Source organism: Aethalodelphis obliquidens, unplaced genomic scaffold (assembly GCF_003676395.1).
Source record: "Aethalodelphis obliquidens isolate GAN/ISIS:26980383/991018 unplaced genomic scaffold, ASM367639v1 scaffold34, whole genome shotgun sequence".
Taxonomy (NCBI): Eukaryota; Metazoa; Chordata; class Mammalia; order Artiodactyla; family Delphinidae; genus Aethalodelphis; species Aethalodelphis obliquidens.
This window is the reverse complement of record NW_020837978.1, coordinates 8953101-8970768: the sequence shown is the minus strand read 5'-3', so window position 1 is coordinate 8970768 and position 17668 is coordinate 8953101. Positions and strand designations below refer to the sequence as shown.

Below are 17668 nucleotides of genomic sequence, written 5' to 3'. Positions count from 1 at the left end.
AAAAATAAAATCCCCAACCATCCCCAAGGGAAAAAAATTCTATCAAGAGAGGGAAAAAAGAAACCAGCACAGAAATTAATGAAAGCAGCGAACATGAAGTCATATTTAATACAGCTAAAGCAAGGTCTACAAGGAAATCAATAGCTTTAAATGATTCTAACAGGAAAGAATAGACTTAAAAATGAATAAGCCCAGTTTCCAACTTAAGAAATTTCATAACAGAATAAGCTCAAAAAAGAGGAAAAGATAATAAAGAGAAAAATGTAATGAAATGGGAAAGTATGATACAAGAAAATATCAAGAAACTCAGAAGTTGGTACAATAAAAGGGGAGTGAAGCAGACAAACCTCTGGCAAGACTAATCAAGACAGAGAGAAAAGGCACAAATGAACAATATTAACAGTGAGAAAATGGAGACACAACTACAGGTCCAGCAGCAATGAGAGAGAGTAAGAGAATACCATGAATGACGTTTTGCCAATAAATGTGAATGGTTAATAAAATGGATAAATTATAAGAAGAATATCTGATTGAAAAGAAAAAAGAAAACTCGAATAATCTCATATTATTAAATACATTGACTTGGTCAATTAATCTATGACAAAGGAGTCAAGAATATACACTGGAGAAAAGACAGTCTCTTCAATAAGTGGTGCTGAGAAAACCGGACAGCTACATGTAAAAGAGTGAAATTAGAACATTCTCTAATACCATATACAAAAATAAACCCGGAATGGATTAAAGACCTAAATGTAAGACTGGATACTACAAAACTCCTAGAGGAAAACACAGGCAAAACACTTTTTTTCATAAATCACAGCGGTATTTTTTTTGGATCCATCTCCTAAAGTAAAGGAAATAAAAGTAAAAATAAGCAAATGGGACCTAATTAAACTTAACAGCTTTTGCATAGCAAAGGAAACCATCAACAAAATGAAAAGACAACCAACTGAATGGGAGAAAATATTTGCAAATGATGTGACCTATAAGGGATTAATATCCAGCATACATAAACAGCTCATACAACTCAACATCAAAAAAAAAAAACCTGATTAAAAACTGGGGCAGAAGAACTGAATAGACATTTTCCCAAAGAGGAAATGCAGATGGCCAACAGGCACGTGAAAACATCACTAATTATCAGGGAAATGCAAATCAAAACCACAATGAGGTATCACTTCACACCCATCAGGATGGCTATCATCAAAAAGAACACAAATAACAAATATTGGTGAAGATGTGGAAAAAGGGGAACCCTTGTACACTGTTGTGGGAATGTAAAATGGTGCAGCCACTGTGGAAAACAATACAGAGGTTTCTCAAAAAGCTGAAAATAGAACTACCATATGACCCAGCAATTCCACTCCTGGGTATATATCCAAAAAACCAAAAACACTAATTTGAAAAGATACATGTACCCCAATGTTCATAGCATCATTATTTACAATTACCAAGGTATGTGTCCATCAACAGATGAATGGATAAAGAAGATGTGGAATACATACACACAGAATGGAATACCACTAAGCCATAAAAAATAATGAAATTTTTCCAACTGCAAATAATATAATTTTATTTTTAAAGCTCAAACTCAGACAAAACCAAAAAGGATATTGTTTGAGAATACACAATTATTTTTAAGAAGCACTAAAATGATGATGCAAACTTAAGAACACTTAAATATCTCTACCAAGCAGATAGTGGGATGAAATGGAGACTAGCATGTAGGTTGATACAACAGTACATATTAGCAATGTGCCAGTTCTTAAATTGGGTTTTGGAATCAAAGATTACCATGTTATTCTTATGATTTATAATAATGCATATTACATATACTAAGTATTATGTATTAAGTGTACGTGATAATATATAATATTACACATTATATATGTAATAATATGATATATGTGATAATATATATTACATATTACATATGTAATAATATATTATTTATATATTATTTTATGTGTCAAATATTGTGTGATAAAAATTTAAAACAAAGTATTAAAATTAAAGTTTATTCATGAGACAGCATATAAAAGCTTTCCTAACTGATCTATTTATTTCTTCCTAGTTTATTTCATACATATTCATCACTACATCTGTGACATTCACTATTTATTTTATTTAAATCTCGTGCAATAATTTTAGAAATAGTGTCAAGCACAGTGGATGTTTAGACCAAGTAAATAGTGCTGTAAGGAAGAAAATAAGGACATTATAGAGAACTGTGTGAATGTTGCATGCTATATTTATCCCCAAATTGGTTAAAATCAAAGTAAATCACATTCTAGTCATCTGACTTTCATTCATAAGCGGAGAGAAAGAATAAAAAAAAATATTACCATAATTTAGTGCACTTCATTATCCTATTGGTGTAAAATGAGCCAAGTCAGTTTCTTTGCCACCGTATTATACTAAACAGATGAATCCTTCCTTAAAATGTTAGAAAACAGGAAAGATATCTTTTTTAATCTACCAATAAGCAAGGTTTGTTTTCCTTAAGAGCCTACCGGTATGCTAAATGCTTCTGGAGATAAATTAGTTACTTGTCCTAATGGTTAAAAAAAGAAGCAGGGGGGGGCGGCGGGGGAAAGAACCTTGAATAGGTTAAGGACCACAGCATCTTCAATGGAGATGAAGCCTTAGAAACACGAGCAATGTAGAAAAAAAGGCAGATGTAGAAAAAGTTAAAATGTCAGGGGAAATAACCAAAAGCATGTTGGAAAAAATAGTGAAAAAGTGGTCTATTCTATATGACTTATCTTAATCAATAAAAATAAATAACTCTAAATTTTTAAAGTATATTCTTCGAAAGAATAAATGAATTTCCTTTCACCAAACAGACAGCTTAGCAAGCAAAGACCTGAGAAATCTCAAGACGTTTATTACTCAAAAATTTTATCTCATGTTGTTAAAGACAAACTGATGTTACTCCTCAATTATATTTTGGAGGAAAACTATTTTATTTTTCATTTGCCCAGAATGCGTATGTAAAACTGAAAGCTGAGTAGAAATTCTAGGCAGTGAATTGCACAGAACAATGCTCACTTGGTATTCATCCTAGGTCTTAAATAAGTGTAGCCTGCCAAATGCAGCCCACTGGACTATTTTCAACTTCATTATCCAATTTCTTTTTCTAGAACCTCTGTTTCATTTCCCCCTTCCTATCAGACATTTAGTTCATGGTTTTTAAAGCTCTTTGCCACAGGGGTAGGAAAGAGGGAAAAGGAAGACAAGAACAGATTTATTTCCCTAACTGAAGCAGCTCTAAACCATCAGTAGATGCGGAAAAGACTGACCATGACAAAGAACTTTAAATTGTTAGGTTCTTATAGCCTGAGTGTCTCAAATGCTTCATGATTTCAGCAACGTGGGAAGGGATATTCAGTCAACCTTTCAAAGGAACGGTGTGGCTGTGGTGACTTCTCTGCTCTTCTTAGACTTGTGTTTCTGCAAGAGTGTCATTAAAGGGTCATATTTGATATGGGCCTCCCAGAGATCCCATGGTGGGTGAGGGGAGAGAAAAAAGAAGGAAGACACTTTAAGGTGTCCGCGCGTCACTACTCAGACAAACCCCAAACAACCCTGGAGACTTCACAGGCTGGTCCAAGGGATAGAGAAGCTGGACAACCGGAAATTATTTCCACTAATGATACCTAGTTAGGAAGCTAACTAGATTTAAAAAAATGACTTTCCATTGGAATCCTACGTAGCTAAATTACTCTGCCAAAATATCCCACTGTAATTAGAAGATACAACAAGGATAAAGCAATAAAAAATCATGAAATCTAAATGCCATAAAGAGAACCATAGATCCTTCTATTCAATTCTACGCATTAACAGAGAGTGTTGGAACTCTACCCACCTTCCTTTCTTCCTCCCCTCCCACAGGCTGTTGTACATCGAAAGCATTTTTTCATATTACCTGGGAAAATAATCAGTATGCTTTCTGTGATGAAAACTGATTTTTGCTTTTAAGCTTTTTATTCTTTACACAAAATTTACCCATTATAACTAGTGAAAGAACAAAATCCAGATAAATAAAAGTTAATCACCTTCCTCTGCCCCTTCTCTCACCATTGCAACAAATCACCACAGTCAACTGAAATAATTAACATTTTTTAAAAGCTGCATAACATCCCAAAATATGAAGGTACTACAATTGATGCAATTATTCCCGGCAATGACTAACATTTGGGTTATTTTAGGTGTATTAGGTTTTTGTCATTTCACAAAGAATACTGCACCACGTGAACACACATATGCACACACATATGGGAACACAGTACCATCAGTACTCATTATACTGGTGACTTGATTGCTATGGGACAGTCTCCCAAACAGGACTTTCAGAAAAGCTGCAACCATCTTTCATATTCCCACCAGCAAAATAGTAACATGTGGGAAACAGTTACAGAATATGCTATGCAGTTAAAACATTTCACAAAGCAAAGTCCATAGACTTTTAGGTATCAATCAGTTTAAGGTGATTTTTAACTTTGGGATATGTTTACACTGATTCATTTAGAGAGGCTGCAATAATAAGATATTTACACAGGAATCTCTGCAAGAATAAAGCCTATACTGGGGTTGATTTTAATTTACCTTTTTTTGACACTTCTGCCCCATTGAGTTCTTTTTGTGCTTCTTCAATTTTGTCTAAGAAAAACAGCAACAAAAAATTATAAGTCAATTCATCATACACAAATAAGAATACAGTAAAACAAATATTATTACTTGTAAACAGTACCTGACGCATAGTAATAAATATTTGTTGAATGAATTATTTATGAAACAAGTATGTGTAAACTGTTAAAGTAATAATAAAGTCCTTTTAAAAATTATACTTATAATTTTATGTCTTAGTCACAAGGACTACTTCCAATTGTTTCCACAATGCAAGTAATTAGTGCATTTTAAATACTAAACCATAGTTTAAAAATGTTTAGCTGAGTAATAAAAGTATGTAAACATAATACTTTCTTTATGAAGACACACAGATTTTATCAGAGAGATACAGCATATGCCTACTGGCTTAGAAACAAGTCTAAGCAAAGTTCATAGATAGCCTCAGACCTAAGCCAAACATGGAAGAGATAAAAGAAAGGATGGAAAAATAAAGGAAATGATGGGCTGAAGAGCAGCAACACAATACCCATCACTTTTGCCAACCCTTGATTACAGAATAGTTATCCATGAAGTGTGAGGGTGGAATACTGCATTAAAGAGATACCAGATAAAACTAATGACTACAGAAGTGCTATATATGCACACAGTTTTGAAAGAAGCAATAACTAACGAAGAGCTGGGATGGCTGCCTCAGGAGTGGTTGGGAGAGGGAGGCACATGGGCCCAGAGCCTGTAGGTCTCCCACGTGAGCTTTGAGCACAATTAGATTTTGTAAATAAGCACATGTTCTACTTTGGTAACAATTAATTTAAATTTTATAAGGAGATATATATTTGATGATTTATGACAGCAACCAATTCCAAATTTAATACAGTGGTCTAAGTGCTAATTATAATGGTAAAAGTAACAAAATTCCTAGGGTACTATTTTGTACTGAAATGAATACAGTAACCATAATTATGCAACATTTTAGATAGTCCCTTGGCGTACAGTTTAAATGCTTTCAAAATATTGGTATGTCAGCCATTCATGCCTCCCAGCATCCAGCAGCAGCTCCCCAAATGCCCTCTACTGGCCATGGAAGATGCAGCCTCCAAAATGGCATCCTTCCCCAACTAAATAGGGCACAGATCCCACCATATGCCCTTCAAGCTCTGGTTCTATCTGCCTTTTCCCCATCAGCCTTTCCAGAAAAGCCAGAAATCCACAGAACCTTCGATTTACTGATCAAACTTCTTTCAATTGCATGTTGATACATCCATCCTGCCATATCAGGGTGGGGTGGGGGGAGCATCAGAATAAAGGAAACAAGCAATGGTTAATCGTAACTAAATCTTCATCCTGACAAATGCACTCCCCACAGCAATGTCCTATTTGCTTCCTGCTAATTACCAGATCCAGGATAAGATTTGAGGGGAGAAGAGACTATCTTTGGAAATAATACAATTTTTTCTCATTCACAAACTTTAGTTATTTCTCCTGAAATGATGAGTGAAATTGGAAACAGTACTGAAAAAAAAACACAAACCCTTATTAAATGCAGAAAGTAGATCCTGCGCTTAGCAGTACTTTTACTTCAAAAGGAGAATTCCAAACGTATGGGTGAAATCTGGATTAATGCAAGTAACAAAAAGACAAGGCCCACTTTTTCAAAAAATAAAATGTACTAAGTACATTGGAGACATTCAAAATGTAAATAAATATTAAATATACAGTCTTTGAGAAACATAAAAATGAAAAGCGCTATTATTTCTCTGCCAGCAGTTTGTCCAAACTTGAGAACCATAAATAATATATACATATATATTATGTATATTCATAGTAGTAGTGACTGTGTTTAAGAGTTTCTGCACACATAATTTGGCATTATACAATAAAACGACTTTTTATTAATAGAACCAACTGGGGCTCAAGGCAGCAAAAACTCATGACTTGACATAATATTTAAAGAATAGCTTCTATTTACTATACTGAGGTTTGGCCACCTTCTATTTGTACTTTAACATAACAAATTCTTGCAAAAATGACCTCAATTTACATTTGTGTATAAATCAGTAGATTTAGGATATCTAGTGTGTGAGGTATAGGCATCTACTTAAATGCCTTTACCTGGAGCTCCAGTTCAATAGGTAAATACAATCTTCAATGAGAGAGCTTATAATAGCCATTATAAGATTTTGCCTCAATTTTTAGAGAAAGTCCTGTTTATAGTTAACCTATGTTTTATAATTCTCCTGATAAAAGATGATGTTTTAAAGACACTCTCCAAAACTACAGAGAAAGTACTCATTTATTATATGCTCTTAATTGGTTCAGACAAGGCAATTCACTAGTATTTAAAAGCAACATTTATCATTTTTTTCACTATGACCCAGAGTAAGAAAGATATTTTTACATTCCAACCAGTTACACATGTGTATTTTTATTATGTATATACATAATTCAGAAACCAACTTACCCACACTCTAATTTCTATCCTTTCCTAGTAAAAATGGAAAATGCTGCCTTGCTCAAATACACTGATTTCACAACCCACTGCTGGAGCAAACCTGCAGCTTGAAACTCACTGATAGAAAGAGCAGTCCTCAACCAAGGGCAACACTTCCCAGCCAGGACATATCTCATTGTAAGCCCTGATTGGCAGGGGGGTGCGTGTGGTTTATAATGGGATCTCAGATTCTGAGACATCTTCCATCATGCCCTCCCCAGTGTCACTGTTATCTGAGGTAATAATTTCACAAAGACTACACATTCAGAAATAAACAGTAGTTTCTCTGTTGCTTAAAAATAAAAAGATATATATGCAAAATTGACATTCACACCAGTGGTAAATCTAAAATAAGTAACATATTCTTACTGCAATGAGTTCTTACCGTATTTAAATTAAGATGTAATTCTAATTAATTCAGTTTTTACTAAATACACTTGGAGTTGTTACCTGGAAAAGATCCCAGCAACACATGAATGGATCCATAATTGTCCCTAAGATCCAGAAGGGCCCATGGCTGAAAGAGTGGCAGGCTGAGAGGAAGGGTACTGACAGTGTAGGTTAGATTTTGGTTCTGCAACTATTAAAAATGTACACCTTCTTAACAGTTTTTCTTCTCTGGTAAAGCACAGAAACTATTTGCTAACGGTAAAGGCTATGAACAATCTTGTTTAATGCCTTACATATTTTAAAACTTTTGTTTGTACAAGAAAACAATGCAAAACATTTTGTTTTCATCATAGGTAAATAACTGTAAATAAAGAAAAAAATGTTGATTTGTGGAGCATAATCTGAAACCACTGAGCCAAAAAAAAAAAAAAAAGTCCTGGAGCCCTTAGGAAACCACCGTTCTTTTGGGGTTCTGGGAAGAAGACTAGATAATTAAAAACAAATCATTTGGAAAAATAAAGCAATCTTCAAATGAGAGCTCACAGCAAGTGTCTGTCTCTGACCCTTTTCACCCTGTGGTGAAGTGGGGGCGATGGGCCTCCTGTACCACCTCAGATCCTCGACACCACTCCTCAAGAGCCCTGCGACTCAGTACATACATCATAGCTTTGGGGACCGACTCATTAAATTGTTAGGATTTGGTTCAACAACTGCTGAGGGTTTTATATTGCACTGAATGTCTGCCTGGTGTCAGGTACAAAAGGAAGAACCAGAAATATAAAGCTAAAAGAATGGCTCCCCTGGAGGACCTTACGGATTATTCTACCTCTTAAACAAGCATTTTAACATCAATTTGACAGTAAATATAAAGCCTGATTCCCTGTGCAGCGACCACAGTTGTCTGTCATCCCACTCCCTCCTCTGCAGCTCCAGCCACACCCCTGGCGCAGGCTCCCTCAGGTCCCTGAGACTCTTCCAGCTAGCTGCCCTCCCACCCCATCCCTTCAGGATGTCACCTCCTCTAGGAAACTTGCTCTGACACCCTCCTCAGAGCCATTGCTTCCTTCTCTGTGCCACCACCCCTGCGTGTAGGATCCGTCTTTCCACAGCTATGTATCTGGTGATCATTAGTAACAACGACAGTAAGGCGGACTGAGTGATTTACTGGCCTAAAAAATGCTGACGATAACCTGGCCAAGTGACACACAGAAGCAAGGGTACATTCTGGAAAAGGGAAAAAGGCGTATCTGCACACAAACTGAAACTGGCATTAGGTGGTTTCACGTAAGAGCCTGGCGTTTTATCTTCCTTAATGTTATAAATGATTCCTACATTTGGGAAATTGCATCAGTGCACTGAAAGCACCTGAATCAACTATTTATCACTCCATTAGATTATCAAGGAGTTAAATGATCTCTCCCCTAATTCTAGTAGCTCATGCTTCTCTCCTGCTGTTCTGACAGGCACCCATAACTTCTGCTCTGACACCTAGAGGCTCTCCTTCTTCACTGAGCCCTGAAAACATAAAGTGGAAACACTAACAGTAAATTTTATGAAGTAGATCCTAAGGAACTGTAAAAGGCTGAAGAGATACCATCTGATTGAAAAAAGATCACCATATGTGACTGCACTATTTTTACTACTGAATAAACCTAACTCCCATGTCCCTCATCACACGTCAGTACGAGCCCCCTGTTCTCACTGGTAACTGCTAGAGCTATTTCAATAAGACTAAATATATGACAATGACGTAATGTTAAAAATGCATCCAATACCCATAACCACGTATGCATGGTCGTCTAAATGATGATCCCAATGTTCACTACTAAATCAGCTAAGGAAACCCACCTTTATTAGTAACACGTTTTAACCTGTAAGTTACACATCTTTCCTATCTCTAGACCTATGTCTTTCAGGGAGGCAGACTCTACAATAATGCCGAAAATGATAGTCTAGACTAGTAATATTTCAAACAGAAAAATATTGCTTGAAATAAGTAAAAAAAAAAAAAAAAAGAGAGAGAGACTCAACTCGGCACTCATGAATTTGAAAACTGTGATTTACTAGTAAAGATTCTAGAAAAAAATAAAATTACTCAACTTGATCCAGAAAGAGAAAAACTCAACTAGAATAACGAGGGATGATTGAGAAAGTTACCAGAGAACAACACAGAACTACTTTTTTAGAGGTTAAAGGCCAAGATGGTTTTATTATCAAATTCTTACCAACTCTGAAGAATAAAGCATTTCCTAAACTATCCCAGAGTACAAGCTAACACAAAAGGTGTTCTAAACCATTTTTAAAAGCTGCTATAACCCTGATATCGAAATGTGACTGCAGGGGCAGAAGAATCAACACTCCACACAAGCCTCACAAATGAATATGGATGTAACAACCTACATCCAGAAGTACATTCCAGAATTAGAAAGCCACGTCCAAGGAGGGCGCACAATAAGCATGCAAAGACATTTCAGTATTAGGAAGCATGTTATTATCATTTGTAACAGGACAGGACGGGGTGGGGGGAAGGTAATTTAAATAATGTCCAACATGTCCTTGATTAAAACACCTATCTCTAGTGTAAACAAAAACAAAACAAAAAACCCTCCACGATAAATAAAAGAGGATATGCTTCATCATATTAACGATGTGGTATTCTAATAAACACCCTAAAACAGAGAAATTAGCCAATAACCTATCACTTCCTTTAGGAAGCCTTCCCTGACCCTTCCCCCAGGCCCTGGTCTGCGCCCCCAGCACAGTGTTCTAAGGCCCAGAGCAGCATTCATCACGGGATATTCCGAGAGCCTGTATGCTCACCCGCTTTCTTCATTAAAACTATATCTTATTCAACAGAGTACACAGGTGCTTAGATCACTAGAGCCTCAACACATATTTGTTCAATAAAGGAATTGCTATTGCCGTATTTACGGTAGCATTTATGTTAAATTAACAATTACTTGTGGACAATTTTAGTAAAACAATAAAGGACTAGTTAAAGAACTATGGTACTTCCATAAAACAGAATATTATTTAGCCATTAAAAATGTTTTAAAAATACTTACTGATAGAAAAAAATGCTCAAAGTGTATTACGTAAAAACATTTTGTGCCACATAGATGTACATGTACATATACATACACACACAGATCTATAAAGAAACAGGCTCAAATGTAATGATTATCTGAGGGTAGAATATTAACAGTTTTAATGTTATTTCTATTTTCTTCAATTACTCAATTATCTATAATAAATATTTTAATATAAAAATAAATATTATTTAAATTTAATAAAAACTAAAAACCCTAAAAATGCGATCAAATTATTTTTTTAAAATATGTCGGCTGGCTATAGGTTCTAAATTCCAAATTTCCAGATCATATGAAAGACTCTGGGTAGTTTCTAAAACATAAAAACATTAATACAGTGAATGGTTCATTCAGTTCAGAATATATTTATTAGCTCCTGTGGGCTAGCCCTAAGGATACACAAAGATGAATAATCTTACAGGTAGGAACTTATAGAAGTAAATGAGCAATCCCTCTACACTCAGTAACTGTGTGACTAAGTCCGTGGGGTCCTAGGGGAACACTGAAGGGTGTGAATGCGGCTGTCTTGGAAATAGGAAGACTGGTCCTGCCACACCTTCATGGAAGAAATAATACATGGGCTGAATACGCAGAGAAAAAAAGGAGAGATCTTGTCTAGAGGAGGAGGAAATTCAGGGAGGGAAGCATGAGGCGGATGGAGAGGCAAAGACGCAGAAAACAAGACAGAGTCGGGCACTCCCAGCGGTCTGCAGCATAAATCCGGAGACAACAGGTCTAAGCACACAGGATTTGAGAGCTACCATCTTACATAACTGGTTGCTAAAACCATACCACAGGGTAGGTGGAAGCAAAAATATATTCTATGAAGTCATTTGGCCATAGGCATCAAGATCCTTGAAACCCGTCTCTGTATTTTAATATATTGATTCAACTATTGGAAATCTAGACTGAGGCTATGAAAGGAGTGGAACAAAGGCTATTCATCAGAGTACTTTTCATAACAGAAAAAAACCTAAATAACCAATGACACCCGGAATATAGCAGATGCTCAATAAATATGCGTTGAATACTTGAGAAATGGTTAAGTAAATTATGGTACCTTCATATAATAGAATATCAAAGAAAAACTATATTATAGGCTTCTAGAAGGACCTACTGAATCAGAAACTATAGAAATGGTGGCCCAGATTGTATAAGTTTTGAAAGCTTTGACAAGTGGTTTTAATGGGCCACCTACCCTCCAGTTAAGAATCCTTGGGATGAGAAGTAGAGAAACCCAAGAGAAAGACAAAAAAGAAAAAAAGAAAAGAATGGCTGAAAAAAAATTAGCAGAACCAAAAACAATTTGGCCACAGAAGTCAAGAAAACAGTGTTTCATTATCAAATCAGTAGATGATGCAACTGATAGAGACTGAAAAAGCTTCACTGGATTGAGCAATTAAGAGGTCCTGGTGATGCTTCCCAGAGCCTGCAGTGGAATGAGAGGGCGGAGGGCAGAGGGCTGAGAAAGTGATGGGACAGGAGGTGGAGGACAGAATAGAGCAGAACTGTCTTTCAAAACACTCAGCAAAAAACAAGAGAGTGAACTTGGGGGCCAGAGAGAAACACACGGTCAAGGGTGGGTTGTCTGATTTGACGTGTTTTTCAAAGATGTTTATAAACCCAAGGGAAGGAACCAATAAAAAGGGAGTAAAGATACAGGCGAGAGTGTGGGATGTGAAGGGCAAGGCACTGAAGAAAGTGGGGGCCAGAGTCAAGTCCGGGCGGAGGGCTGGTTCTGAATAGGGAAACACCCAGGGCGATTCCCTGAGGTCAGAGGGAAGAGAAGGAGAAGGATGTGTTGGGTAAAGTCTGCTGATGAGAAGGATGAGTTAGAGGGAGTTCATATCCAACTTCCACAATTTTATTGAGGTAAGAGGCGTGGTTGTCTACAAAGAAAAAGGAGTTTAGCGTTTATGTGAAGGGGTCTTAGAGACCGGGGAAAATTAGACAGAGTTATTGATGGGAATGGAAGAACTGACCAATATTAAGGACAAATAAAAGCACGGATGAATAGCAACTAGGGATCCATGAATGTAGAAATCCACATTCTTCATTGAGCCTCTCCCACGAAGTTAGCAGACATAATACAGTCATTATCTGATGCATAGCTATGGGGACCTCTCAGAGTTGTCTTTAATTTTATCTATTTTGTCTTGTTTTCTCTTGTGAATTTTTATATCAAAGGGCATCCTATACTTCAAATCTGCAAATGTAGGTTGAAAGCCATAAATAGAGTGATGTTAGCCAATGAACGCACGTTCAAATATAATCTGATGATACCTAAAGAATATCTGGAAACTTAAAGCCACCAGTTAAAACAATTCTTAAAGCAATCTATTTATATATTTGCCCATTTAAGAATGAACCAATAATGAAAAATTCTACGAGACGAAAAACCTGGTTTCTCTGACAAATAATCTGCAAAGAAAGAGAACTGGAAATGGTACCTATAGATCAAAGAAACATAAAAGACATATCAAACTACAGAATATGTGGACCTTATTTGCCCTAACAAAATGTTTAAAAACTTGTATCACTGCAGAGAACTGGAAATTTAAACACGGATAGGATAACTGATCATTAATATGATCAGTTATGAATTACTTTTCTTCAGTTTCCTAAATGTATTGTGATTATGTGAAAAAAATATTCCTTGTCTTTCAGAGCTTATATAATAAAAACCTATCAATGAAATGCTATGTCTGAGGTCTTAAAACACTGTGGGAGGGGACGTGCCCAGAGGAGGCAAGGAAACCAGACTGGCTATCAGGTGTGAACTGCTAAACTGGACGACAGGTGAGCAGAGGTTATCACACCATTCTATTTGTAATCATTTTGAAACTCTCATTATCAAAGGTATAAAAAAAGGAGAAAAGAGGGAGCCCAATCTGAAAATTAAAAAAACTAATTACCAAAGTATTCTTCACGTATTGCTAGTGTTATAGTTCAAATAATGATCACAAGCCAGAAACAATATAGAACAGTGGGAAGGAAATGAAGCTAAGTAGCTAATGGCCGAGCACACAGTAGGCCTCTAATCAAGGTCACTGCCCGCAGACATAATTGGAGCCAAGAGGAAATTAAATAATTTCTAAGCTACCACTAGGAGTCCGGTTTGTACACACCAAAGTTGAAAAGGATAATAAAAAGAATAAATAATGATTTCTAGAAATATGATCTCCAGTGTTCTTAATTCCTTTTGGTGGGGCAGGGGGAGGGTAAGAATTTGAAGACTGTAAAGCTTTCCAAGATACAAAGTTAAAAAAAAACAACAAACAAATCAAAAAACAAAACCTAAGGAGCAGAACAATGTATACAGTATACATCTATTTGCGTCAAAATATAAAAATGGGTGTGTTTGTGTGTCTCTGTGTGTGTGGGAAATGATACTTAAATCACTCACTGCTGCTGGCGTTTACAGTCACCCCTGGGGAAAGGGAACCAGGTGAGAAAGACATATATTTCATTGTATTTTTTTTTACTTTCTTTTCCGTTTGAATCAGTTAACCTCGTGAGATTTACTTTAGATCTGAAATTTAAACAATGATATATGGTACAAGAAGGGAACAGTATTTCAACCAAATTAACCTGGGCATACTGGCACCTTAGGTTCCAAGTCATTTTTCACATCTGTGGGCACACACACACACGCAGACACACAAACATGCGCACACACGCACATACGTACACACACACACACAAACCCCCCCCCCACACACATCACTTTTTAAAATAAAATGACACAAAAACTATATGGACACTGTCTTCTTTTGTTTTAAAATCAGAACATCCCCATCCTATTCCAATACTGTTCCAATACTGATCTATCACTTTTTCAATTAAAAAAAAAAAGCTAGTTTACTAAGAAGAAAATGAAACTTCAAAATGTCTCTATTAAAAAAAAATCCATATGATCACTGTGTATAGCCTCTCCTAGGAAGTGAATGATACACACACACAAACACACATGCTCTTTGCACACCATCTCAGGAACGGTAGGATCTATGGAGACCCTAAATCCAGGTTCTGATAGAGACTTGATCTACACTGTCACTGTTCTGCATTCTGGACGAGGATTCAAAGGTACATTTTCACAGTAATAATGAACATGTTTTTATTTTTTCAGTTGTTAAATTTCTTAATTTCTTCCCAAATTATATAACAATGTATCTCTTACTAGTATAAAACTATTTTTATTTGGCCACATGAAAAAAAGAGGGGGACAAGTAGGTAATTGGAACAAATAATCTGTTCCTTTTCCTCATTTACCAGCCTGATTACATTTAACAACAAGAGTGGAGAGTAGACAAGAAAGAAAAAAGTACTGGTATCAATACATCAGGCATTGTGCTCGGCACAGCACATATCATTCCATCCTTAGCACCTACCATGTGCAAAGCTTTGAGCTATAGGCAGTGTCTTCCCTTGAGAACCCAGGCTCTAGCGGAGATGAAAATACACTAATGAACTAAAATATATTAGTGTATAAGTACCTCTAATGTACAGTAAACAATGATACCCTCACAATAACAAAAGGAAGAAAGGACAAAGAAGCAAAGCTCTCATACTACGTACCCCACCATAATCAATCTACTTCTGCTCACAATGGTGTACAGTGCAAAGCACTGTAGTGGTGAGATCTCCCACTGGGTGTCCGTCATCCCGGGATAGCAAACTCAGGAACCAAAGGATCAGAGTGCTCTCTGATTCCTCCACCTCACCAGCCTGGGAGGCTTCCCGGAGTCTCTTAACTCTTTTAGACAACCATCTGCTTAACATTATAAAAACTTCCACTGATAGCAAGAATGTATTATCTACTCATTTAGAACTTCTGGCTTCTGGTAAGGGCAGAGTGGCTTATATGGGACTCTCGTATCAACACAATAAAACTATGCACAAAATATTTAAATAAATAAACAGGAAGGTACTGGAGAGTGACCAAAAGCAGGCAAAAATCGGATGGGATTTGACCCTAGAGGGATGAGAAGCAAATGAGGTAAGACCCACATTTCCATGACTCTTTCCAGAAGGGCAGTCACCAGTCTGTGAAGAGCGCGCCTCAAGTAGAAAGCAGCAGGTATACTGGGCTGAGGAGGCAGAGCGAGAGTGTGGGGTACTGCAAAAGCTGCAGATTGAGTGGGGAAAATCCCAGAAAAAGGGAGGCCCAGAGGAGAGTCCAGAATCTGGGAACAAGCCCTTCAAGTCTTTCGCTGAGTCTTGAACTGCTTGTGTGGAGGGTGAGACTCCAAGGAGCTTGAGGGAAAGCAAACACAGGCAGGCTGAAAAAAAACTGAGCAAAGTATCAGCGGAAGCTTTCAGTATTGGTACAGAGAACACAGAATTTGGAATTCAAGTCCGGCCACGAGAGACAGGCCAGGTAAAAACCCTGTTATTTCCACTGAAATCTCAGAAGGCCACACCTTAAAATTAACTTCGCATCCTGGAATCAGGGCAAATCAAACAGACGACTCTGAAAACCCTAAAATCCATCTTCTACAAGTTTCAGAAGATCTAATAGTAACTCAACTGTCTGCTAAAACAAAACTCGGCGATCTTCAGATGAAGACGACAGAATCCAGAGCCTATAAAACATAACCAACCACATTGTTCTTTATATAAGAAAAAATTACTAGGCGTGTGAATCATGAAACTCTGACACACAGAGTGAGAAAGCAGTAAAAAGAATTAGACCTGCACACGACACAGATGTTGTAAATAATGACAAGAAATTGAAACTATAATATATACAGTAAAGAACTTAACAGAAGAAAAAAAAAGATGGATTTTGTGATGGATAAGAGTAGAGGAATTTCAGAAGAAATATAGAAACTCTTAAAAGAATGGAAATAATATAACAAAAACACAATATCTAAAATAAAAAAACAAATGAAACAGCAAATCTTAGTACCTTCAAGCTATTTCATATTATTTCAAATAAATCTTAAAGTACTAAATTGAAATGATTATTTTTTAAAAAACACAAAACTGAAATAGATGATTTTCCCCCCAATCTATTCTCCAGTACACATTACAAATAGCAGGCAAATTATCAGCTCTGAAAATCTTTTGAAAAGCTGAACGCACTCTTCTTAAAGTTCTTTTTAAATAAATTACTAATTAGTTCATCCTATTAAATACTGGCAAAGTGTGAGAGTTGACATCAATTCCAGGGGAAGTGAAAAGGCTTCTGTGAGGAAAGAGCATGAAGAAAGTTATAAAGTAGAACTAAACATACAGTATATGGGACACCATGAGTAGGTGTTAAATGGCAGAAAGTAAATATGCAGAGTGAGAGGAGAATGTGGTGAAAAGTCCGCATATTGAGTAAGGAATCAGAGAGTCTAAAATGACATGGGAAATTCAGGTTTTGATGGTTGGACCAAAGATGGTACCAGTCTATGTGACACAAAGGCAAATGACCTGCTTTCACCACCATGTATTCACACCTAGCACAACACACACATACAACAGAGCGAGCATTTTATTAACATCTAGGAATCATTCAATCACTTAACTATATGAACAAGTGAATAAAGAACCAAAACTGGTCCTCTAGGGATGAGAAGTCCATCTGCAGACGTGATACTGAATTTTGCAACATGAGACCGAAGGGATTAGGGTTTATTCCAGGAAAGATGCTTAAAGAGAAGCCAAATAGAACACGATTGACTGGTTAAGGCTGGACATACAGATTTGGAATTGAGTCTAGACTTCTTTTTATTTTAATAGATTCTGGTTTTATCATGTTTGGTCACTAGAGAACACTGAAAGTGCTTTGTTCTCATACTATTTCAAGTGCATTCTGTAAATAACACTATTATCAGTGAAAAAATTAAAAATCGGCAATAAACTGAAAAAGACATTTCTGGGTGAGAATAACTGGGTACCTAAAATCACACAAGAGGTTTGCGTAGAGCCAAACTTTATCAGTTCTCACTAGTAGACGTTTTTCTACGGTTATGGATTTTGCTTTCAATTTTTGCTCCTAACTGCGGGGATTTGGGCAATGACTTTTTGGAGTGTGAAAATCTTAAATTTTAAAAAAGATCAGGTTCAGGTCAGTAGA

The 17668-nt window shown here is 36.5% G+C and overlaps 1 protein-coding gene across 10 annotated transcripts in view; it reads right to left on the bottom strand.

Annotated features, from left to right (window-relative positions):
- HIVEP1 (HIVEP zinc finger 1) overlaps positions 1–17668 on the bottom strand; it is a 144297-nt gene that overhangs the window by 65373 nt on the left and 61256 nt on the right. For all 10 annotated transcript variants that reach the window (XM_027128378.1, XM_027128375.1, XM_027128379.1 and 7 more), the window contains one exon: positions 4609–4662. In XM_027128378.1, coding sequence (XP_026984179.1) covers positions 4609–4662 — 54 coding nt within the window. The remainder of the gene's footprint in view (positions 1–4608; positions 4663–17668) is intronic.